Below are 25,735 nucleotides of genomic sequence, written 5' to 3'. Positions count from 1 at the left end.
CATATTTGCAAACATTCCCAGTTGGAACATCTGGACATGAAAGTGCAAGTTAGAAAAAGGTAGGAAACAGTAGTTTGTCATGGAATGTGTGTAGTACAGGCTAGAGACTTACAGCACTGCTCATTTTTTGTGTACAATAAAAGCACCTCTCCTTCTTTTATTCCAAGGGGTATTTTTAAATGACCCTCAGCACCTGTAGTGCCAGGGCTGTTATCCATGCACAGCTGCTGCAGGGGATCATCCAGGGAACATTTCCAGGCCCAGGAAGGCAGTGCCTGGCAGGAGCTGCAGGGAAATTCCTCCTCTGGGAAGGCCAAGAAGAGCAGGGGCAGCTCCTGCACAGGTGCAGCCTCTGTACTTGGTGGGGCACCAGGAGCATCCTGCCCTGGCCAAGGGGTTGTGGCACCCAGGGGGCAGATCCAGCACATCAGAATTTGTTCCAAAATGATGCTGGGAATACACAGCACAGCCCACACAGGCAGGACGTGCCAGACTTGCTGCCCACGTGCCTGTTTTCTGCCTGTGACTTCCCAAGAAGAAATATGGAAGCCCTGCACACATTATATAACACACAAAGCCATCTGAACACTTCCCTTTTTGGATCTGCACTACACCTTCACAACAGTTGATTCTTTTCCTTAGCTTTACATTCTACATCTTAATATGAATTTTGCTGACAGTGCCTGATTGTCTTTCCCTGTAAGAATCACTACTCAGTGTTGTTTTCTCCCAACTAGATTGAGTCTATTTGTTTCTTTTGGCAAACATGAGTGTTTCTGCGGCGCTGTCACAGATTTGCTGACAGAACTATTACCCCTAATCGTTTGCAAAGCCCCACAATAATGAGAACAACTTGTTTTGCTTCTAAGTGGAAGAATGAGAGAGTTCATACACATGAATGAGAAATCCTCACACGCTTCTCTGAAATGAATCTGGTGTATCCAAGGGGGATAAAAGGGGCAGGTACTCAACCATGACAGAAATCATCACCCCATCTGGCAGCACCCTGACTCCTTGCCAGAAACCTCAGCAAAGAAACAGAGTCCTGATGAGCAGCAAGTTTTTTTTTTTGGCTTCTATTCAGTGCAGCACTTAAGTGTGTGCATCAATTTTTCTATTTAATCAAGGCCATGTGCTTTCCATAGATTTCTGTCATCCTCTGGGATTTCAGTTTCCAGCTGTCAGAGTGACATCCACTGAACAGCAAATATGCTTTAAAGGACTAACATGGGTGTTGGGTTAATCAGGATTAACACAAACATTTCTTACCTTGCCCTGCTCAATACAAAGGAGTCTTTGACTGTCACCACTGGGCCCAGCTCAGGACACTCTGAATCATGGTACTGCCCACAGTCCTCACACCCTGCAAGGAACCAGACAGAAAAGGTTGGTGGAAAACATTTTTCTAAGGCAGTTTCCTCTCTCTTTCAAAAGAAACCTAGCACCAGGTAAAATACATACACAGAGAGGCAGATGTTTATTTATTCTGCTTAAAAGAACATAAATAATTGAACATTGAGTGGATAGCTGGCACCTGTGTAGGTGAGATAACACACACTGTGATCAGCACATCAGAAGACAATTGTTTAAATTCTCTCACCAAGGCAAATGAATGCCTTACACCCACAGTAAATATTCTGCTTAAAGATGGCATTATTCTTCAGATAAAGTGCTGCAACACATGGCAGCTGAAGAAAACCACACCACTGCCTTCCCCAGGAGCTGGGCTGTTCTGACCAGCTTGGTGTTTCCAGTGACAGGAGGCACAAACCCAGAACCAGCAGCAGAACTGGCACAGGGCTCAGCAGGGCACCAGCAGGGCCAGCCCTGCCTGGCCACACACATTCCTCACCCACAGGGCAGGATAGACACCTCCAAGGGGCCTCCTGGTGCCTTTCCAGGCAAGTCAGCTGCTGCACAACACACTCTGGCCACCTAATTCACTGCCAGCTCAGCTAAATTAACTTTCAGTTTAAGTGGCTGTAAATTACTCAGAACTGAGTGGTTCCTAAGAAACAATTTTCAGACGAGGATAATTTGAGGCTTTCTAAAATAAGCTAAGTTAACAGGATTCCAAATGCTTATACACTGCTTCACTGGGAAAAAAATAGCTGTCAAACTGCCCTGCCTGGTCAGCTGCTGACACAGCTTCAGGAGAGATCATCACACAGGGGTTATATTGCTGTGCTGCCTTTTGCATCTGAGCTGCAAGCTTACAAGGGCAAGTCAGGAAAACCCCAGAAAATGTGTAATGTAAGGGTGATTGCACCTTTTTTTTGGGAAGACATGACAAAAGCCAAGTCATTCCAAGGTATATCCCCTCTGGCAAAGCCACTTTGTGCTCCCAACTGGAAGCTTCTACCCATCCCAGTGAACTAAAGGACTTCTAAAACAAGGGATTTCAAACTGCTTCCCATTTCTTCTGGCAGCAAAACCAGCTTAGTAGTGAAAAAATACATATATTTGACAGTATTTCTGGCTGTTGCAGCCCCCAAGCCTGGTCACTGCCTCCTGTTTGTGCTGCCTTCTAGTGAGCCAAGGAATGAAAGAATCAGCTCTTCACATGGTTTTTCAGAAGGAGGAATTTCCCAACCTGGCTTGCTCTACAGCCCCACAGAGTTATTGTACCAGAGGAAAGGATCCATGGGCAAGTACTACTCACAGAGCAACAGCACCAAAGCTCAGCCTACAGCTGTTCACTGTTCCACCATTCCAGGTGTGCCTGTAGCCCAGGCTGCTGAAATTATTACTGAAAAATATTACTGAAAATATTACTGAAATAATCTGGGCTAAAAGCAGATTTCCCAAACCAGAGAGGACAGAGGAATGTGTAAATCTGACTGCTGAACAGAAATGGACTGTCATCCATAAAGGGCTGTCATAACCAAGGGGACAGGAAGGAATAGCCTGAGTAACAGCTTCTCCAACAGGCTTTGCTGTCCAAAGAAAAATGCACTTTGTCATTTTCCTCATCTCCTGGCTGCATCAGGGCACTCCTCACCTCTGCAAAGATAAGCCTCTGAAAGGTGCAGACAGCACTGGCCACAGCTACAGGCAGGAATAAGGCACACATTGCTCTCACTCCTCTGCAGAGCAATGAGCAAAGCCAGGGGAATATGACAATGACATTGTGTGGCACAGCTCAATATCCAAGGGATGCCCTACAGCAGCCAAAGCTGTTACACCCACCATAGGTGACACTTTCAAGAGATTACAGCCACAGGAGAGACACAAAAACAAGCATGGGAATATTAAAAAATACCCCAGAGAGACTATATTCACACACTTCATAAAGGGAAAAATTCCCCAATTCTCTTGTCTATGAAATACATACTCAAGGATGTTTATTATTGGGAATGCACAGTGCCATTTATAGCAACTCATTTTTTCAGAACATAAAGTCCCCATATTCCATGGGAAAAACTATTTGCAGAGAGCACAAGAAAAAGCCCAGTGACCACAGCCCCCACTGGAAGGGATAAAATCATGTTGTGTGACACCTTCTATCTAATTAGGAGTGGCATCACATCCCCATTCTTTTTGCTGTCCACCTGAATCATTTTGTGAAGGGGAAGATAAGCTAACCACTATTGGTATCTGCATCTCAGTAAAAATGCAAACAGTCAACACTAGTTTTGAAGGAAGCTGAAAATTCAACTTTCCTGACCCTGGGAGGGAGAAAACTCAACTTTCTGACAGTTGCCATAAATGCAGCTGTGGAACCATCAGAGATAAAATATCCTAAAACCAAGGACGTGCTCCATTCTGCTCCACCCTGACTGGATCCACAACATCTGTGCTCACACAAGGACTCTACATCCCTTAACCCTTTTCCAGTGTAACACCAGGTCCTGCCTGCCCACTGCTGACAAAGGACAGGATCAGCGTGGCACCCAAGGCTGCACAGGCAGTGAATGCCATGAGTGAAACCTGCCAGGGCAGCTGGTGCATCTCAAACTGGTTCTGAAGGAACTTTGAGTCTGCTGCCCCTGCTGTGGAGGTGCAGATCCCCAAGGCAGGCCAGAGGTCAGAGCTATCCCCAGACAGCCCTGGCTGCTAGAGCTGGTTGTATAAACAAAGGGCTTACACCAGGGTGAGACCTTCAATCTCACTCATTTCAGCCATGAAAAAGCTGTGCTGCTCACTCACATTCAGAGGTTTCATTGTGTGTTTGCCAACAGCATCAGAATATGTATGCTTAAATTACACAAACTCCTCTTATTCACCCATTAGCTGCATGAGCCTCCTTTACAAAGAGCAATTTTTCTAAATAAAATCTTATGTCTGGTTTAATTTCAGGCATTCTGAGTAGACAAGTCACACACAGTGAGAATTAGATCCTTTTCCTAATACTTACAAATAAACATAATCTCCTCACTGCCATCTTCAGCCATTATTTTAAACCTGCCAAAACACAAAAGACAAAGTTAGTTCTGAATTGACTTTTACTTTCTGTATCATATAAACATTCCTTTGTGAAGTAATGATGTTGACTGACCCAGAGCCCACACAAACACATTAATGTCCCTGCAGGAGTACCAGTGGAAAATTAAAGAAATTCAAGTTTTTAAAAGCTCCAGAGACTGCTGTATCATTACATGTGTTGCAGACATCACTACCAAGGAAGCCTCAATGTCTGTGGGTTCTCAGGCATTTCTCTGTGAGGAAATGCTGTCTCCTGCTGCTCCCCATCTCTGACAAACTTCCAGCCACTCCTGCATCCCCTGCTAAAAAGCTCCTGTGGAGCCTCAGAACACTCAGGGCCAGAGGATAATCCAGGTCAGCAGCAACCACTGCAGGAACAAGGTCCAGTGCAACATTTTATTGAACATTGCAACATTTTATTTAGCTTAAAAACATTATCTCTGAAAGGCAGATAATTTATTTAATAAACACAGCAATCTTAAAAACTGCAGATGCAGTCACAGACCTCTTCCAGAGGCAAAGGCATATTGTGGTACTGAGCACCAGAAAAACTGGGGAAATAAAATCCTGCCTCTGTCACTGAGGCAGGATTTCATTCTATGAAATGGTAACTAACCAATTTGATTTCACACTTAAATAAGGTTAATCTATATTCACTTCATTAGTGTCAGTCTGTATTAAAAACTTGCATGAACACTATTGCCCCATAACAATTAAATTATGGTTGGCACAAAGTCTGATTATGTATGCTAAGACCACAATACAAGCAGGACCTAGAAGAGAGTTTTTCCCTTTTCTACTCAAAAAAACGCTCTCCTCCTCAAATAAGCAATTTTGCCAATGCCCCAGCAGAGAGGCAAAGCAACACAAAGATCATGACCCAAGTCTGAGAGAGGTGAGGCTGCAAAACAGCAAGAGGAGGACAGGAAGCAGTAAGAGCCCGAATCTCTGAGAGGGAGAGCAAACATGACACACCAAACTCGCAGAGCCCTGTTTGAAAACAGATAAAGCAACAAAAGCCAAGCCAGAAATGTGGGAGCACAGGCACTGCTCAGGATCAGGACTCTCCAAGCACTGCCCTTCCTAACTCCACTGTCAGCAGCAGGATCCCTCCCTAACTCTCACTGCTCTCAGGGGCAAACACTCCCCATCCGTGGCACAAACTGGGCCTCTCCTGGCTGCAGCTTTGGGATCTAAGCTCAAATAACAGCATAAACATTTACACAAAACCTCAGTGCTGAGCAGGAACAGCAACTCAGGAAATTTCCCCAAAAGCTCTTTTCCTGAATAATGCAACAGGTATTGAGGGCAGTCCAAGCACAACGCTGCAAAAACAAGCGGTGTAAGCTGATGTCAAAAATGGTTTGCTTTGCTTTTTAAACACACTTATTTTTTGATGCTTTGCACTATTTCAAGAGGGGTATGCCCAGCTGTTTTTAGACAGTTTGTGTCCTGACAAAACTTTAATCCTAAATATGGGTGAATTAAGAAATAATGGCCTTGATCAATGGTTCAGAAGCTCAGTGCAGCCACACCACCAAAGGCATTCAGCCTCCAGGACATCCCTCTGTCGCATCCTTGGCAAACAGACTGGGGACAAGTGACATTACAGGAGCCTTCAGATGAGAATAGCAACAAAGGGGTGGAGAAATCACCAGCGCTGCTCAAGGTGATGGGGAGGGAGCGTGAAGGGCCCTCACAGGTGCCTCGGGCAGCCTCAGCTCGGCATTAGCGCGGCTCCGTCTCTGCAGCAAGGGCTGACTCGCGCCGCTCTGCACTCCCAACACTCCTGGTCCAGCCTCAGCCCTGCTCCCCGACACACACTGCTGCCTGCTCGACAATTCTGATCTACACCCTGCTCACCCAAGTGCTTTCCAGCCCCTCCTCCCTGATCTCAGCTGTGTTTCCCAGGGGTTTTTGAAACAAACCACGCACCACGATGCCACCAGCTGTAAACAGAGTCACGATGTGCCACTCACGTGGTGGCACTGAACACAGGGTTGTTTTTGCCCTCATCTGCTGCTGCTAAGGGCCACGGGGTCTATTTTTTTTTTTTTTCCTTTTCAAACATTTGTAACAGAAAAATACTCCATGAAGTCACTCATCCCACTGCTCCTAATTCTGTTCTTGTCTTGCAAAGCTTCTGGGAGTTGCAGGTATTTTTTACATAAAACAGAGAGTAATCATTAGAAGTCAATAATCAGGAGAAAAGCCACACAGAGGAAACTAGACCAGATAGAAAGCTTAATTATGATGGCAGCAAAAGAGCAGAAAACCACGTTTTTTTTGGCTTTTATAATTAGATTGAGTGATTTTATGCTCAGCCACGCAGCTATGCACAAAAATTCCAGCTGCAACACAAGCCTTGGAGCATATCTGGAACTTGAGGGAATCCAAATGAAGACACTGAGGAGCTGCAGCATCACAGGTACCTGCTTGCAGCCCAATATGTGCAAAAATACTGTCAGGGAACCACTTGAGCTGTAAAAATTTAAGAATGGATGTAAAATCACACTTTCTTCTTATAAAGTGCTGCATAAAGATATCAGGCTCAAGTGCTAAGTTGAGCCATTTTGATCTTGCTAATGTATTTTTTTTTTAAAAAAAGTTAAGTCAGAAAAATTAACAGAATGCCTGAAAATCTGTGTTTGAACTTAATAATCAACAAGGTAGAATTAAAATTCTCCTCTCTTCAGTCTGAGAAAGGGCTTCTATGAGAGTGAATAACTTGAGAGCACAAGCAGATGGGTGCTGCACATACGTATGTGGAAGGATGCGCTTAAAAATGCAATTTTCCTCATGATGTAGTAAAACTTGTTCATGCTACCGCTCAAAGGAATTGCAGAACATCTGGTGAACTACAGCGAGGCCTTGTATTTCTTAGAGAAATTAAGGCCATTCTATCAATTATTGTTGAGGAGGGAGCCGATTTCTAGGCCAGTCAGGGGGGCATGGCGGGGTCTGTGCCACCTGCCCTTCCCAGCGCTCGCCGCGATGCTGCGAATAAACTACGCGCAAAGTTTAATGGCCCCGAGCAGAAAACGAGCGTGCTGCAGGAAATTTCACGTGTGCGGAGCCCCGCAGACCGCGGCTCTGCTCCTTTTGTCTCCTCGGGCTCCACCGCACCCTCTCCCATGGCACACACCGGGGCAGGGCAGCATCCCCGCACCTCCCTCCTCCTGCTGCTGCTGCCGCTCCCAGCCTCTTCCCTCCGGATCACGCCCTCGCACCTGGGAGCTCCCACCCCCCTCCATCCCCAACCCCCTGCGGCCAAGCCGAGGCGCTCCCGGCTGCCGCATCCCCGGGGCCGCCAGGGCTCCGTGCCCAGCCCGGCCGAGCCCGCGGGGATCGCCCCGCGCCCGCCCCGCGCCCTCCCCTCAGGGACCGCGCCGCCGCCGCCGCCGCCCGGAGCCCGTCGGGGCCCGGGATCCGGGAGCGGCTCCGCCGGGTTTTGCCTCGGACCCGCCTCGCCCCCTTCGCTACCGCCCTCCCGGCCGCTGTAACAAAGAACAGGCGGCCTGGAGGAGGCGGCGGCGGCGGAGGAGGAGGAGGAGGCGGCGGGGCCGCAGCCACCGCCGCCGCCCCGGGAGCGCTCGGAGCGGCCGCCGCGCCCGCCCCGGCCCCGCCGCGCGTCCCGGGGAGCGGCGGGAGGAGGCGCGGCGGGGCGGGCGCGGGGGGTCCCGTGCGGGGGTGGCGGGGAGGGCGCGGGGTGCGGCGGGAGGAGCGCGGGGAGCCGGCGTTACCTGCCCCGGGAATGGCCAGACCCGGATCGGATCCGCGCTCCGGGTTCCGATCCGCTCCGGAAACCACGCGCCAGCGGAAGCCGGCGCGGGCGGGCGCGGAGCAGGGCGGGAAGTGTAGTGCGGCGGGGCCCGTCCCGGGCCTGACCCCGGCCGCGTCCCCGGCCATGGCCCTGCCTCAGTGCCCACGGTGCCGCCACCCGGGATCCCCCCCCACCCCTGAGCCCCCGCAGCTCCCCGGGCCGGGCTGGAGGCGGAGGGACCGCGCTGAAGGTAGCGGAGCAGCCCGGTGGCTCTCTCGTCTCCTCACGGGCAGTGCCGGGGAGCGGGCTGGCAGAAACAGAACCACAGGATCGAATAGGTTGTAAGAGACCTCCAGAAGCATCCAGTGCACGCCATGACCCAACCCTGTCTGTGAAAAAAGCGTATTTTATGATTGGCTTTTCGCAAATATTAAAATGAATATTATATGTGTTGGGTTAGAAAGTAATGCTGTATTAATTCTCTGAAGTAGTTTGTTAAATATAGTTTTAGGTTATAAAAAATGTTAAAATAGGAACTATGCTATGTAAGATACTTTTTTTAAAGAAAGGACTTGCAGCGAGATAGCAGCCACAGGACACCTGAATCTTTCAGAGAAAAGATTTCTCTGAATATATTGCCCATTATCAGAAGAAATTAATTTCTTCCTGCCTCGAAGGTGCTGTTAGGATCCAGAGTAAGAAGTTGATGGTGACCAGACAGAATCCTGTGTTTGAATGGAATTTATGCATCATGGATGAAGTGTATGAAAATGCAACAGGCTATTGTTTTTAAGGGTTAATCCTTTCTTAACAGGGGTCCTTTTTCTGCTGCCCAGAAAAAGGTACCCAGACGTCCAGAACTCTTTGTCTTTATTGTCTCATATCGTCCTAATTCAATTTGTCCAAATTATTATTACTCTAATTGTATTACTATTTTTACAACCATTTTATTACTATTAAACTTTTAAAATTTTAAAAACAAGTGATTGGCGTTTTTCACGCTGTCCATCGGACCACGGCACTGAGAGCCACGTCCAGTGTTGCCTTAAACACATCCAGGCTTGGGGACTGCACCACACCCCTGAGCTGCCCGTTCCAGTGTTAAATCACATCAGTGAAGAAATTCCTCCTGATGTCCCACCTGTCTGACCTGTGGCACAGCTTAGGCCATTTCCCTGCCCCTTGTTCCCTGGGAACAGAGCCCAGTTCCAGGCCCTTCCCCAGCTCCATTCCCTTTGGACAAAGCCACACCAGGTTCTCAGTGGGCCCAAGCCCTGGCCATGTACACGAGCACCTTGCCTCCTTTCGAAGCCTCACTGAGGTTCAGCACTCCAGGATGACAGGACACAATCTCAAGTTGCACCAGGAAAGGTTCAAGTTGGGAATTAGGAGGAATTTATTCACATAAAGCATAATTTGACATTGGCAGGGGCTGCTCAGGGAGGTTTGGAGTCCCCATTGCTGGAGATGTCCAAGGAGTGCCTGGATGTGGCACTCAGTGCTCTGTGTCACAGACATCTTTCATGAAAAATCCTTTAGGATTTTTCCTCCTGAGAAGCTGAGAGGCCTCAAGAACAAAATGTAAACAATGATTATCTGCTGTAGAATGCAAGAGGTAGAGCTTGATTAGTTTAATGTAGTTGTTTGTAATTAATGGCTAATCACAGCCCAGCTAGCTTAGATAGAGAGCCTGAGCTACAAACCTTTGTTATCATTCCTTGCTATTCTATTCTTTCACCTTCTGATGAAACCTTTTCTTCTATTATTTTAGTATAGTTTTAATGTAATATATATTATAAAATAATAAATCAGCCTTCTGAACACATAAAGTCACATCCTTGTCTCTTCTTTCATCCAAGAACCCCTGTGAACACCGTCACAGCTCTGGGCTGGGGACAAGGTGGGCATCAGTCAAGGGTTGCATTGATCACCTTGGGGGTGATCAATCCAACTGAAATGGTTCTATGATTCTTATATCTCACACTCTGGCATTACCAGGCTCTGTCAGTGCCCAGCCCTGCTGTGTCTGCCAGCACAAATCATTAAGGAGGTTTAAACCTTCAGATTATTTCACCACTCCAGGCAGTGGCCAGGGCAAGAAGCACACAGGCTTTTTGTATTCAAGCAAGATGCTCCAATTTTTTGCTCTGCTGAGAAGTGTTACCTGGAGTCCCCTTGTGCAGTGCTCTCTGCCACCATGGTGTGACTGTTCAGCCATCACTGTAAGAACACCACTGCAGCTCAAAAGGTGGTGGGAAGCTGGCACCAGCTCTGTTTTTTCCAGGGAATGTGCTCTTCTCACATCTGGATACATCTTTAACAGCTGGAAACAACCAGAGCCTTTCTCAATTGTTACCCATCCCAAGTAACATTTTCAAAGGAGATGTGTAGAGTGTTCTGAGAATAGGTTAGGCTGGAAGGGACCACCGTGGGTCACCGTGGGTCCAACCTCCCTGCTCCAACAGGGCCAACCCACAGCACACAGCACAGGATTGTGTCCAGATGAATCTGGAATAGCTCCAGAGAGGGAGACTCCACAGCCTCTCTGGACAATCTGTGCAGGGCTGGGTCACTGCACAGGGAACTTCTGCCTCATGTACAGGTGGAGCTTCTGTGCATCAGTTTCTGCCTGTTCCTCTCATCCTGTGGCAGAGCCTGGATCCATCCCCTGGCCATCCCCCTGTAGCTATTTATACACATTAATGAGGTTCCCTCTCTTCTTTAGACTGACCACCCCCAGCTCCCTCAGCCTTTCCTCACAGCAGAGATGCTCCACTCCCTTATTTTGTCACTCTCCCCCGGTCCCTCTCCAGGAGCTCCTGGCCCTGCTGTGCTGAGGAGCCAGAGCTGGGCACAGCAGCCAGAGGTGCCCCAGGGTGGGCACAGGGGCAGGGTCAGCCCTGACCTGCTGGGAATGCTCTTCCTGATGTACCCACGACACCATGGCCATACTGACTGTCTTGTCAGTGCTTGGGGAAACTGAAAACACAGCATTTCAATTTTCAAAGTACTGTACTTGGCAAAACAAGTGTTCATTTCAGGATGGGGAACCATTTCTTCTTTCAAAATGACCCACAACAAGTTTTAAATGACTACAGGAGTAGTAAGGAGAGTTTTTTTAAAGGATCTAACTGCATGTACAAATTATTTGCTTTTTCAAGGACTGAAGCTGACTGGTAGTTTTTGTACAGTCTGCTTTTATTTATTTTCCCTGTATATCTCAGTGCATACTCACATAGACTTCTGCCTGGTTTTGTCCAGCACACCAAAGGGGTTTATCCTACTTGCAGTGCATTCACTTTGTCACAATAAGTATAAATTAATTCAGTATAGTTAACTGAACATTTACTGCAGCTCCAAATAATTTTTGTCAGCATTAACCTCAGAAATTGCATCTTATGCCAGGCTCACCTGAGTAGAGAGGTGAAAAACTGAAGATCCTTTGTATTTATTAAGAATGATGAACTGGAGGGAAGAGCATGGTGCCACACTTGGAGCTACATCCATTCCTGCTGTCCCTCTGACTTGTCACTTTTGCGAATGTACAGGAATGGCATCACACAAGATAAAAAACCTCACCACAGATTAGAGCAGGGAGGAAAAAGATGAAGGTTTGTTAATATCAGGAAGTTTGAGCTAAGCACTTAGATAATATGGAATAAACACGTGGGCAGTAACTCCCAGTAAGGGAATGTAACATTTCCTTGTAGAAGAGGGTACAGCCCTCACCTTTGGAAGGGAAACAGAAACATTACTGTGGCTATTTTCACATGTCTTTTATTTGTTTTGTTGGTTTTTCTGTTGTGGTAGTTTTAATGTTGGGGTTGGGTTTTTTCCCCTCAGTCTGGCAGGACTTTGTGGCAGCAGTGATTTATAACATAACCTTTTCAGTAAAATCATCACAAGGGAACCTAATTCCCAGGCTGTGCTCATTCTAGTACTGGTGTCTTCCCCATATGATCCAGGCCCTAAAACTCCCCCCCTCTGCCCCCTAATTTAGGATATTACAACATAACTGAGAGAAAAAAAATACTGAGTAACCACAATAAGCTCCACAATCCCTTCTGCCATTAGATTCCCTACCCAATCCGTGTTTCAGGTGATTTCTCAAGCACCAAAGGGCCGCCTGATAGGCTGGGGTTATCAGGAAAGAACTCTGCTCCTGAACAAACAGGTAAATGCTCTGTGTTAAGCAACAGGTCAAAGTAGTGAAGGAGGGTAGAAAACCATCTGTTACACCTGGGTATGTAGGACAGCACACCACACAGAGACAATTGGCTTTTATTGTATGTACAGCAGGAGTTACTTCTTTAAAAAAATCCTCTTAGGTTTTTGTAGTGATATAATAAATCTGTACATCATAGATTTTATAATTGCACCAACTTGAGTTTATGTATGCGCAGAAAGAAAAACACACCACAGAAGAAGTGACTATGACAGTTGATGCTAGAAAATAAAAATGTTGAACCCCACCTGGAATAATACAGAGCATAATACATCATTGGGAAATACAGAATTATAATACTGGAAAGACCTCAGATCATCCTTCCCAGCTATTTTCACACCATGCCAGCACCTTGCATAGTAGCAGTTTGGATATCCTGAGTGAAGTGGTATTATTCACCCTTAACTTAAAGTAATCACCCTTGTTATATAATTAATCTGGAGTTGTTTGTCACCAAGGCTGAGGCTTAGCAATGTGCAGAAGCATATGCTGACTTTAAACACATGAATAAATCCACTTAGGCCCTGTTGAGGTCAGAGCATGAGGTCAGCTGTTCCCACTCACAACAGGAATGTCTTAGCCTGGAGCTATGGCACAGTTAATTCCAGAAGCACTTCTCTCAAACCTCAGCTCTGCAAATCAAAGCCTGCAATAAACTCAACTGAAAAATCCAGGCAGCTCTCACCTTGCTCTGTGCAACACCCAGAGCTCCCAGACCTAAAATAGGTGTTAAAACAAGAGCAAGATTCTTATTTTGCTTCCCCATCCACATTTGGCATTATTTTATGCTTTCAACTTTGTTTTTACCTATGACAATTTGCACATAAAGAACAGCAGAACTCTGCAAGAAACACACACAGCAGAAAGTTTTCACTTGCAAAACACCCAGAACCAGCAAGGAGATGCAGTAGCAGGAAATGCTGTAAAATTCCACTGATCCCTAAAACTGCTGTAATTGCCAGCCAGTTTCATCAAAAAAGCAGCACTATAAATCCAGCCCTCTCAAGAGCAAGACAGCACAAACTCTGTATGGCCTGGAGCCCCAACAGAAAGAGCAGGAAAAAAAAAAACTGTCAGAAATCATAATAATAAAGCCCAGTATTTATGCCTGCACAGTGTATGACCTGTCCATAAAGCTGAAGAAGTTTAGCAAAGGTATTTTGCTTTCAAAACGCAATTTTTCCACCCTGGCATTCCTTCTGCCTCGGATTCCCAAGTTTTACATATTGTTAGGAGTGAAATGACTCTAATTTCTTCCTGGGTCAAGTGGGATATAAAATACCAATGACCTAGGGATAAAGCCTTCCCCTCCTCTTTAAAGTGACTTTGAAAGGGATCTCAATCACTTGAAGAAAGTTACTTAGCTTATATTCCCATTGGAGATATCAGGTAGTTTTATTGCTTTCATCTACAAAGAGTAATTTAATTCTTGTACTATTTGCTCAGTCAAAATTCACACTAAAGCTAAGACAAATCTTGGTGAGGATAGGGCTTGTCTCCATTGAGGCAAATTTAACCATAAAGCAAAACAAACTAAAAATACAAAGTAAGAAGTTGCATGTATGGGCAGAAAAATTCTTTAGAAAGAAGCAAGCCTTCATCTCTTAGTCCTCATGAAAGAAATACCCATGCTTTCTTTGCTGTACAGAACATCCAGAAACACAAAAGTGTGAGAAAAGGGACAAAAAGAATGAATGTTTCACAGGTTGTTTCCAATTTACTATTCTGACTTCATTAAATTGCAAGGCAGTAAACAACAAGTGTTCAATGTAATAATATCATGTAAAGATTTTATCTGCTGTTCAAGTGGGTAGTTATTAAAATTCTTTGTAATTTTAATAACTAGACATTTGAACAATGGATCAAATTACAAAACACAGAAGGTGTTTTGTAAAACAAAAACTGCACAGGACACATCCCAGAATTATTTGTGCCTGTTGACAAATCCAGTGTTTCTGACCCAAAACTGCAGTGTGGATCCTGCAGGTTGTGAGGATCCAGCTCACACTGACCCAAATGCATCCTCAGATCTCCTGATCTTAAATGACAACCTAAGGAGGGGATGGGATTCCTTATTGTGGGTCTTTGGGGTTGTCACAACTCAGCTGTCCCCTTGTTTAGTGCCTTAGTTTGTTTTTACAGCAGGACATAAATTATTGGCAGAGGAGTAAGAAGAGGTGAGGAACACACCCGCCAGATACAGAGATCCAACATCAAACCAAACAATGTTTATTTTCCTGAGGAGTGAAGGCAAATAAAAAACCAGACCCCCTTTTTACACCAAATGCCTTGCTCTCCTTATCTGGAGAATTCATTTTCTCTTAACACATGTGAGCCCAAACCTTCACACAGTTTGCAGTAAAGAATGTCCTTCATTCCCACCACTGAGACAAGCATTCAAGTGATCATCAAAACCTTAAATGAACCAATTTTTCCATGTGTATCCATTCCCTGGGGTAAATTACAAGCAAATCCTAGTGCTGTATCCTGCAAGTTACTCAGTGTTATTTCACTCTGTTCTACAGTACATATTAAAGCTTCTGTAAATTAAAATCCCAGCTCAGTAATTTAAGAAAACTTCAAGTAATATTATGTGCTGCTTCTACATTCCAAATTCCACAGCTCTTTGTTTTTAGGGTATGGATGTGCTGCCCATGGAGCTCAGTTTCATTTGGATTTCTTGAATTTAGGGAACTGTTGTGGTTTTATCTTTCAGCAACAAAGACTGAGCATTTAACAATGGCAGGGACTTGACTGCCATCCTGCCCCATAACACAGAGAATTCCTGGAGAAATTCCAAGAGAAAAAGTGTCTGTTGAGGGAACATGACATCAGGGATTTTAATGCTCACATCATGAAACACTGTAGAACAAATGAAGAAACAAAATTTCTACTTTGTATTAAATTAGAAATAAACAAAACTGTTCAGGCACATTCAGTCTGGACAAACCTGTATTACTGAGCTGGGATTTCCAAGCACAATACAGCTCCAGAAGATCAATTTGTACCCAATTTTCAAAATACAGAACATTAAAATGCCTTCAAGTGTTTTCATAACCAGCAGCATGCTTAAACGTACAACTATTTGATAGTCTGGTCTACTGTTACACCACAGTGATCTTGGGAGGTTACACATAAACAGTATTTTTAAGCAGTTAAAAGATTTTGACCGTTCAGTTCTAATATTTTCTTGGTAAAAAAGAAACCAAACCTCCTCTACTTTGATATTGATTCACCAAGAGAACCTTGAAACCATCAGAAATTTGAAATCTGTTTCTATTCTTCTGCAACTTTCTATTTTTGATGAATGCTTTAAGTTGAAAGCCCAAATATCCACCAAAGTGTTGGACAGCTTAAAGGGAGGAAAGGGGCCAGGGGAAAAATCACTGTTGGCAAAGTAGGCACAAGGTCTATCATCCATTCAGGTCAGTAATTCAGTTGGAATGATTGGATGTTTTTCTTGGCTGAAGAGAACAGGCTTGGTCCTCTGTTCTCAGCAGGAATGCAGATGATGGAAAAATACAGGTAAAGCATGAAAGACGGTACCTATGAAATACTGACATTTTACTCTTCTTCACAGTCAAAATGAGAACTATGCCTTTGCTCCCATCAGTTTTTCATTTTAGACTAAAGGAGCCAGCTGCAATATTTAGCCAGGAAAAAAGGTTAAAAAACTCATCTGGCCAACTACTCAGCACATGACAACACTGGTAGATCTAGAAACTGAACTAAGGGAATTCATAATTTTTCAAAAGCTTCCTTCACAACTGTATATTTGAAGATCTCAGTAAGTGTTTGGCAAGTAAGACAAGCTTTCCAATGAAAAGCACTGTAGGGTTAACTATGCTCTACTCACCATTTACTGCTCCTAGCTTTGCATTTGATATGATGGTTTATGTACTTGTCTAACAAGCACTTGGGAAAAGGAATTAGAGCCCCTAAGATGAGTTTTTGCATCAGCAGTACAGCTTCTCACACAGGGAAGAAAAGCTACATTTAAGATTTTACAAATACTTTGTTTGCGTGTAGCTTCAAGTAGATTTAAACAAAACCACCCAAGTTCTGTGTTTTAAAGCGTAACTTTTTTTAAAGCAAAATATTAAACAATATGCTAGTATTGATATTTGCATAATTGATTGATTTATGGCTAATGTCAAAGGCATCTCTCCACCTCCAGGGACTGAGCAGTGACTATAGCAGGCTACAGTTATTACAGTAGGGTGTCTGAGTCAGCATTTTCCTTCTGCTTCTGAACACTCATCCCCTTCCAAATCACAGCACAAACTGCATCTGGGCCTCTTTTTTCTCCCTTTCAGACTAGAAAAATCAGTTGCTACTGTTGCAGGCTGTAGAGAGGGAGCACAGTGGTGTTTTCTCTCTCTGGAGAGGTTCAGTCACATAAATGGATGTGAGGTTTCAGTCCAGAGCTCCCTGTTGATGTAAATCAGGTGATCACATTTGGGTCCTCCCTACAGGATCAGTCAGGCTGGAAGGGCCAACAGAGGGTCACTGGTGCCACCTCCCTGCTCCAGCAGGGCCATCCCAGAGCACAGGGCACAGGGCTGGGTCCAGGTGGCTCTGGAATGTCCCCAGGAGGAGCCCCCAGAGCCCCTCTGGTCTCTGCTCAGGGCTGGGCCCTGCCCAGGGCAGAAGTTGTGCCTCCTGTGAGGGGAATTGCTGGGCTCAGGCCCTGCCCGTGGCTCTGGGGCCATTGCTGGGCCTGGAGCAGAGCCTGGGCCTGCTCTGAGCTCTGCACACAGGGACAGACACAGGGACAGCCAGGGACAGACACAGGGACAGACACAGGGATGGACACAAGGACAGACACAGGGACAGCCAGGGACACACAGAGGGACAGACACAGGGACAGACACAGGGACAGCCAGGGACAGACACAGGGACAGCCACAGGGACAGCCAGAGACAGACACAGGGACAGACACAGGGACAGACACAGGGACAGCCAGGGACAGACACAGGGACAGCCACAGGGACAGCCAGAGACAGACACAGGGACAGACACAGGGACAGACACAGAGACAGCCAGGGACAGCCAGGGACAGACACAGGGACAGCCAGGGACAGACACAGGGACAGACACAGGGACAGACACAGGGCCAGGCAGGGACAGACACAGGGACAGACACAGGGCCAGGCAGGCCCAGGCAGGGCTCAGCCCCTCTCTCTCCCTGGGGCTCCTCTCCAGGCTGAGCAGCCCCAGCTCCCTCAGCCTTTCCTGGGCACGGAGCCGCTCCAGACCCTTGCTCAGCTCCAGGAGCTCCTGGCCCTGCTGTGCTGAGGAGCCAGAGCTGGGCACAGCAGCCAGAGGTGCCCCCAGGGCTGGGCACAGGGGCATTACCTGCTGGAAATGCTCTTCCTACTGCAACCCAGGACATCAGGTGCCTTCTTGGTCCCCACCTGCACCATTCTTTATCCTCCCTCCTCTTCCAGAAGAAACCACACACTCCTCCAAAAGCTGGACACATTCAGCACTGCTTGTATTTGGAGGAACAACTTCATCATCAGGGAGAAAAAGCATTTTGGAAAAATAAACCAAAAAGACCACTGTTAACAGTGAACATCCTTTTATGCAAGCCATCAGCCATATTTGTATTCTCTAGGACTGCTCTGTAAACAAGTGCTCATGTGAGCAGGAATCCATGGAGAGGGGTTGGGTTCATGGGTACGGCTCCCCCGAGGCCCCGTTCAGTTTGGTCTTGCTCTTGTTCCTGGAAAGGAGCTTCTTGCTCAGCATTCTGGAGAGTGTCCCCCCCTTCTTGCGGCCCTCCTCTGCCAGGGGGTGCTGCAGGAACACCAGGTCATTGTGGGACTGGCTCATCCCCGGGTCCTTCTGGTGGTGCTGCCGGCGGAAAAACAGCTTGGCGCTTTTCTTCAAAATGCCACCTGTGCAGGGAAAAAGGTGCAGGACACTTTAGACAGAACCTCTTGAAACTCAGCTCTAAGTGCAGCATGAGTGAGAAAAGCTGATTCTCTGATTTAAGGCTCCTTCCTTACACTTAGTTCCTAATGCTGCTCTGGAGGCCATGCCAGTGCTCATACACACATGCACAGCACTGGGGTGGGTTGTACCCTGGGCTCTCACATGTCACAGAGGCACATCCAATCTTTCCAACCAGTAAAGTAGAAAGGATTTTATTAAAAGAATGAAAAAGAGAGGAAATAATGTTACTCTTTGTTGTTTCAGAGATCAAAGGAGTTGAAGATCAGCCCGTGAAGCAAATTTAATTTGAGGTGCAGGACAGCAGTACCTGGCAGCAAACATATGTGCAGTGGTTGTGTACAAGCCAGGCAGCAGGTGTTCCATAGAAATTCAGCAGCACCACCCAGAGTAACACTCACAAAGCATTTGCTGCTCTAAAACCCTGTTAGGAATAGCAACGTACTTCAAGCAGATTAAAAATAATATTACATCTGCTTCCAACAGGTTCAGAAGTCTGCCCAAATCCCTCCTGTGGTAAATTAAGTTGCTTTATTTTGCCATGTTCCTTCCCCTGACCCCCTGTCAAACCCAGCATGCAGCCAAGGCAATTGCAGCTGTCATCTCACCAGGGACTCATGCTGCCAACAGCAGCTATCACTACTCCTCTCTTTGCAAGCTTGGGCTGTTTTTGCAGCTATTCTGCCAAATTCCACCCTCCCTCTCCATGTGTGCCTGGTGTGCAGCTGGCAGGGACACTGCTCCAGGCTCCCAGCAACACTCAGCCTGGCTGGGACATCAGCTCTGGGTTAAAATAGCATCAGTTTTGTATGGAATTGGTAGGGCTGTTGTCCCAGGTGGCAAGAGCTCGTTTGAACAGAGGAGGACCCAGGTGACAAGCCAGCACAGGAGCTTCTGGCAGTCAGATTGGGAGTGGGGACAGTCACCTCCCTGGCAGGGCTTCCACACCCCCTCCCTGCACCACTATCAGGTTTCCTGATCCTTTCCAACTTCAGCTATTAATTCCTGTCATGGCATGGTCCTGATTCTGCTTTTCCTCCCACTGCAAATGGACACAAAAAGCAACACACAGTGCAGTTCTTCCATGGGACACTGCCACAGCTAGAATTAAATGTTTGTCCCCTGAGGACCTGCCAAGGCCTCTGTGTCACTGTGCACACAGTGACAGCTGCAGAACAGGTATTTCATGGCAGCCAGATGCTCCTTTGTGCACACCAAGGCAGTCATAAACGTGTACTTGGGTTCATTACTGTGTACTTTAAGGGCTAAGCACTCAGCACCTGGGAGGAAATTCAAACATGGTTTTTTTCTGGCAGCTGCTGAGACTCTCCTCACAGGCCACAATGGGACGGGAAGCAGAAATCAGCTGAAAGCAACCAGACCTTGTGGATTTGAATCTTGACTGCTCTCCCATCAGCCTCTGATTGATCTTTCTGGCAAGGCAGTGCCACTTGAAGCTGTGATCAGCAGCACAAAAGCAGCAGTGTTCCACCCAGGACAGTGACAGCTGCTGATGTGCAGAGCATGGGGGTGCAGAGGCCTCACTGCTGTGCAGCTCCTGCTTGAGCAGGCAGCTGTTCTGCCCAGCAGCACTAGGACACAAGGGTTTATCCCTGAGCAGATTTTTAGTCCCATCTACTCTGCCATTCAGATTTTCTACAACAGGAAACAGCACCTGACTAAGAATGCTCCAAAAATTGTGCCAATGGCCTGGGACAACTCCCTGCAGCTGAAAATCCGTGGGCAGCACTTCCCTGGGGGCAGCACAGGCTCAGCACAAGCAGCACCCCTGACACCAGAGCTCCCTGGAGTTCAGCCCCTGCTGCCTGGAAGCTTGCCACATGCCCAGCAGTGTGCAGGCAGCCTGGCAGGGGCTCTGGCTGCTGTGCAGACATGCAGCCCTGGCAGGAGGCAGGGCAGCAGCCTGGCAGTGCCCATGCTGGTTCATGTGCTGGTTCATGTGCTGTTTGCATTCTTATTCCTCCAGTTCAACAGGATCCATGTGCCAGCCCTGCCCCCAGCAGCAGGAGATGAGCAAAGAGCACTGTTATGAACTCATGGCACTGATGGGGGGTGTTCTGAAAATACTGGTGGGGGGTGGGATCACTTCTGAATCTCACTTGTGCTAATGGAGGAAGATTTCCTTCCACATCTACAAGGATACCAACAGAGATGGCTTTCCATTCCTTCCCAACTTCCAAAAGAGTTTTCATACAGGTGGTTTTGGAAATACCTGCTGAGATTGTGGTAGCTCTCTAAATTCAGCCAGAAAAGTTTAATCTAAAAATCTATAAGCAGCAGGTTTTGAAATAAGTTTTGTTGGTATGAATATCCAGTTATGGGGTCACACATGGTTTACATGAGCAGATTTTGACTGATGTAGAGCATCCCTCCAAGGTTTCCTTGCTGCCCTCTCTGTGTGACCCTCCTGGACAGCACAACCACCAGAAAGATGATTTGTCACAGCAGACTGGTCTGCTAAGACACCTGAGCACAGGAAGGTAATTTTGGAAGGAGGAAAGGAATGGAGAAGGGAAGAAGAAAATGGGTGTCAAACTAATTTTTGCTTCAGTTTTTACAATGAGGGTCTCATTGTAAAGCTACATTTTCTTAGGGATAAAAATAGAGACAAAAATAACTTACTGTGTAGGTAATTAATTCTGGCTGGCATAGCAGTCATCTTAAGTTTATAAAAGGGAATGGGTAAGAGAGAGGAAGTCAGAAAGGTAAAAAAACAAACAAACAAAAATATGCAAGAGTAAAAAAAAGTGCTAGCTTTAAGACATTAACACACACAAAAGGCTTTTCAAAGCAGAAGGGGTTTTGTTTGGGTTTTTTGCCGTGTTTGGGTTTTTTGTTGTTGCATTTGCGGTTTTATTTGTGGTGGATTTTTTTGTTGTTTGTTTTTTTTAAGGGAAAGCATTTGACAAACAGAAGCCTTGAACTATTCACAGCTCACTGAAGGCAGGAGGGTTGAAATGTTTTCCCATCTTACACCATAAAAGCTACTCAGCTGTGACAAAGCAGAGATTCAAGACTTCCACAAAGACATCTGTGTATAATGAAAGGGATTTGAGCCAAGTTTTTCCAAGTATGATACAACTCTCTCAGAGATATTTTGCAGTTTTTAGCAGACTTATACTGAATCTGAAAAGGATCTCTAGAAGCCTCATCTCTTTGCACAGGGAAACCCAAAACTAGACAACTCACATACAGATTTCCACTTTTTTGCTTTAGAGTAACATGCTGAAGAAGAGTCCAGAGGTTTGCAGTTTTTCACACAGCTTCCTAAGGTTTTCCAGGCTTCAAAATGATCCAAATCCCTTGAGAGCTAACCCACTCCCCTCATCCCAAACACTCCCAAGGCTTTCCAGTGCCTGGGCATGTGTGTGACAGGGATTGTTGCTGCTCCCTCCTGATCTCTCATGTGGAGCAGTCCAGCTGTGGGAAGGCCAGAGAGCTCCAAGGGAGGGTCCTGACAAAGAGCTCCAGTGTCTGCCCTTGGATGAGGGGGGTGAAAATCCAGTCAGACAGGGAGGTTTTGTAGTGAGATTTCCCAGGATCTCTGGGCGAGGAAAGGACAGAAAATAATAAAGCAGAGAGGGATGGGTATGAGTGAAAAGCACAGTGGTTTTTGCAACTTTAAGGTGCAGGCTGTGTGCCTGTTTGGGGCACAGTCCACTGCACTGACCCTTTTGTAGGATTTCCTAATAGCCCCTGTGTTCACCACAAACCAGTGCTCAGAGGTTACTGGATTTACCAAGGAAACACAAAGCCTTTTCAAACTGCAGCTATTCAGGTTTGTAACTACCTAAGCAAAATGATCTGATACCTTATTTACTTCTTAAATTAACTTCTATTCCATTTTCTTTAGCAAGTGATGCATTAATGAAATGAGTGAAAAGGGGGAATCTGCAATGAAATGAGTGAAAAGGGGGAATTTGTAATGAAATGAGTGAAAAGGGGGATCTGCAATGAAATGAGTGAAAAGGGGGAATCTGTAATGAAATGAGTGAAAAGGGGGAATCAATAATGAAAGGAGTGAAAAGGGGGATCTGCAATGAAATGAATGAAAAGGGGGAACCTGTTCAGCAGGCAGTTTCTCTTCAGCTGTGGTGTTTCCCTGAACACACACTTTAGTGAGGGCAGCCTTGTGCTCAGAGAGGTAAAGAGGAAGAGGAATAGATTGGAAAGCAAGAGTGGATCCCTGCCATCTTCACCCAGGCAATATAGGGCAAGTCCTGGGTTACAAGGACACAGTTTTCCTTGAGGAATTGATAATGTGACTAGTGATTTCTCTCCCAAAGAACTGAGTTGGGTGTAATGAGCTGCCAGCTTCTAAGGGTGAGCTGTTTCCTCATGGAGGGGAGGGTAAAAAACCTGAGCTGCCTCAGAGAGCTGCAAGTAAAACAACTTCAACCAACACCACAATCACAAAGAGTTTGAAGGACAAAAAAAATCAGTAAGAAAGGATGAATTACTGCAGGCAATTACACAGAGAAAGCAGTCACTGAAGTGGAAGTGAGGATCATGTACCTTTAGATTTTTTCATGCTCCCAGTTTCTGAAACACTTAATGAGCTCCCAGATATTTCTTCAGAGGTCTGGTCTAAGAGTGTGCTGGTGTCCCACTGCTGGCTGCCATTCTCCAAACCCCAGGTCTTGGGGGTGCTTTGCTGTGGGTGGGTGCCAGGGACTCTTTCTGAAGCATCCAGTGACTGCTTTTTGTCAGAGGTGATTTTTGCAACATTTTCCTCCACAGTGGGTGGATCTGCTTCCCTGCAGGAGCTGTCCATGGCTGCAGCATAGTCCATCATCAGTGAAGCTTCACTGTCCTGAGATAAAGAGGTCTGCCCAGTGGAAATAAGAGACAACACTGACACGAGTCATCCTGCTGAAGAAAAACAAACCTCCCTGCAAGAGTTATTTTAACTCTTTACACTTGTGTTTTTATTGCTCAGGATCACCAGCAAGCCACCTGAAGCTTCCTTAGCTCTACTAAAGGAGAGGGGCATTTAGCAAAGTTTTAATCATGTTGCAAAGTCCAAATGAGTGAAAAAATCAATTAAGGAAATGCCTTCTACCCATCTCTGGCCCCACTACAAATAACAGGACTCCCCCACAGGTGCTGCTGTAATGAGGTGTCAGCATTTCTTTTGGTCCTTCTAAGAAAATTAACATCAAAGCATTTCATCTTGTCTCATTGTTTGCTCTCCCTCTGGAACAGAGACCAGAGAACCAGAGATTTTTCAGAGCTGTTTTAACAGCTTTGAAATAAAGTATAAAAAACTTCCCCACTTTTTCAGTGCATCTTCCCTACATGAGTGAAACACAGAATATAAAGATTATAAAACATGAGGCTGAATATCTAAATTATTGTACTTTAAAACAGGCCCAAAACGATGCTTATATACATATACATATATATATATACATATACTATTATATATAATAGATATATTTATATATTTTATGTATATAAAATATAATATATATACATTATATAACATGTGGCTCCAGATTGGCACTGGATTGCTGAAAATCTCTGTAGTACAGTATTAATGTGTATTAAAGTGCTATTTATTTATATATGTATATATATGTGTGTGTGTGTGTGTATTTCCTTACATTCATAGGCTAGACTTGGCATTTAGAGTGAAAACATCCCTGGTTACCTGTGTGCCTGTTCCAGCTCTTACCTTTAATATGAAATCAGCTTTGTCTTCTTACAATACATTCTTGTTTTATATACATATTTTATATGTATCTCTTCTCACCTAAATTGATTCCCCAAACCCCCAACACCACTCCTATCCAAGGACAGAGTACATTTTAGTCAGGCTGTCCAATCTAACCATCAGCACCCAACACCCTGATCTGGCTGAGCTTGAAACAGGCACAGAAATAACCTGGCACACAGAACTGGACCCTGCAGGGACACAGAAGCCCTGTTAGCACTGCAGTCAGTGCAGAAAGGGCTTTCCAGAGCTAAACATGAACTCTAAGTGTGTTTTCTGCTCTACCTTGGACACCCCTGATATGATAATGGTGCTTTTCTTCCGAGGGGACTTCAGCTTCTGCTTGGCAGACTGGCTCAGCTGCCGAATGGCCGCCTCTGCCACGGGGTCGGTGCCGTTCAGTACCAGCAGCTCTGCAAAGAAAGGAGCACTTCAGAGGGGCAAGGAAACAGGGAAAAACAGAGCAGACACAGCCAGAGCTTGTCCTTCATTTAAAATTCACAGAAATGGCATCAACACCAGAACCTTGCCAATTCAACACGCAGCAAGTTGGTGCTGTTCCTTCCCTCCTGTCACCCATTTTTGGAGAAAAGTTACCAAAATGGCATTTACAAACCCCTTCCATGAGAACAAAGGAGGTTCTGGAAGCCTGGACAAAGCACCCCATTATTTCAATGCACTGCTGCCCTGTGGTGACAGTAGGGACATCATGAATTAGCCCAGTCATGAAGAACCACAGTTCTAACATGGTGCAAGGCTGGCACATGATGCTATTTCTTCAGGTAACTTTTTGGTTATTTTGCTGCTTTTCCAGATTCTTTCCCTCCTGTCACCCATTTTTAGAGAAAAGGTACCAAAATGGCATTTACAGACCCTTTCCATGAGAACAAAGGAGGTTCTGGAAGCCTGGACAAAGCACCCCATTATTTCAATGCACTGCTGCCCTGTGGTGACAGTAGGGACATCATGAATTATCCCAGTCATGAAGAACCATAGTTCTAACATGGTACAAGGCTGGCACATGATGCTATTTCCTCAGGTAGCTTTTTTGGTATTTTGCTGCTTTTCCAGATTCCCTGCTCAGCATTTCCATTTTTGCTATGGCACTGTGATAGGGTGGGGAAGGCAAAGTAGCTGCCTCCAAATCCTGTAAAGTGCACTCCCTTTTCCCCTCCAACCACTGCACAGGAATATAAAATCTTCTGTATAAAATGCTCTTTACTGACAAACACAAGTTTATTTTTAAGCATGGCCCCTTCTGGCATCTAGGACACAAATACACATTAATCAAATTCATCAAGCTCAGGAACAAACAAGGCTAAGGAAGTCAACAAGACAAAAATCCCCATGTTTAATTGCCTGAGGTGGACTTTTCTGGCAAGAGTTTTAACAACAACAAAAAGAATAGAGGAAGGAATAGCACCAGTGTAACTAAATTGAGCAGCGCCTTTTGTTACTGTGACAGTAATGTAAGAAAAGATGAGGCCTAGAATTAAGAATATGTGTGCATCTCTGCACAATCATCCCAAACCTTGATTTTTTCTATCTCCTCAGCCCCTGCATTAATTCTTATTATTGCCATCACTCAGAACCATGGCACGGACACAGCATCTTTTCCAGGGTGCTT

General features: G+C 45.8%; 2 protein-coding genes across 3 annotated transcripts in view; both read right to left on the bottom strand.

Annotated features, from left to right (window-relative positions):
- PRDM15 (PR/SET domain 15) overlaps positions 1-8,222 on the bottom strand; it is a 35,899-nt gene extending 27,677 nt beyond the window's left edge. Inside the window, exons 1-3 of the mRNA XM_059466400.1 lie at positions 8,169-8,222; positions 4,358-4,404; positions 1,270-1,363 (exon numbers count right to left, since the gene is read on the bottom strand). Coding sequence (XP_059322383.1) covers positions 1,270-1,363; positions 4,358-4,394 — 131 coding nt within the window. The 5' untranslated portion in view covers positions 4,395-4,404; positions 8,169-8,222. The remainder of the gene's footprint in view (positions 1-1,269; positions 1,364-4,357; positions 4,405-8,168) is intronic.
- Positions 8,223-17,980: 9,758 nt separating this feature from the next.
- C2CD2 (C2 calcium dependent domain containing 2) overlaps positions 17,981-25,735 on the bottom strand; it is a 35,505-nt gene continuing 27,750 nt past the window's right edge. For both annotated transcript variants that reach the window (XM_059465849.1, XM_059465848.1), the window contains 3 exons: positions 24,394-24,521; positions 22,908-23,220; positions 17,981-18,316 (listed from right to left, as the gene is read on the bottom strand). In XM_059465849.1, coding sequence (XP_059321832.1) covers positions 18,090-18,316; positions 22,908-23,220; positions 24,394-24,521 — 668 coding nt within the window. In that variant the 3' untranslated portion in view covers positions 17,981-18,089. The remainder of the gene's footprint in view (positions 18,317-22,907; positions 23,221-24,393; positions 24,522-25,735) is intronic.

Source organism: Ammospiza nelsoni, chromosome 2 (genome assembly GCF_027579445.1).
Source record: "Ammospiza nelsoni isolate bAmmNel1 chromosome 2, bAmmNel1.pri, whole genome shotgun sequence".
Lineage (NCBI taxonomy): Eukaryota > Metazoa > Chordata > Aves > Passeriformes > Passerellidae > Ammospiza > Ammospiza nelsoni.
Note: the sequence above shows the minus strand (reverse complement) of the source record. Positions and strands in the feature narration are given on the sequence as shown.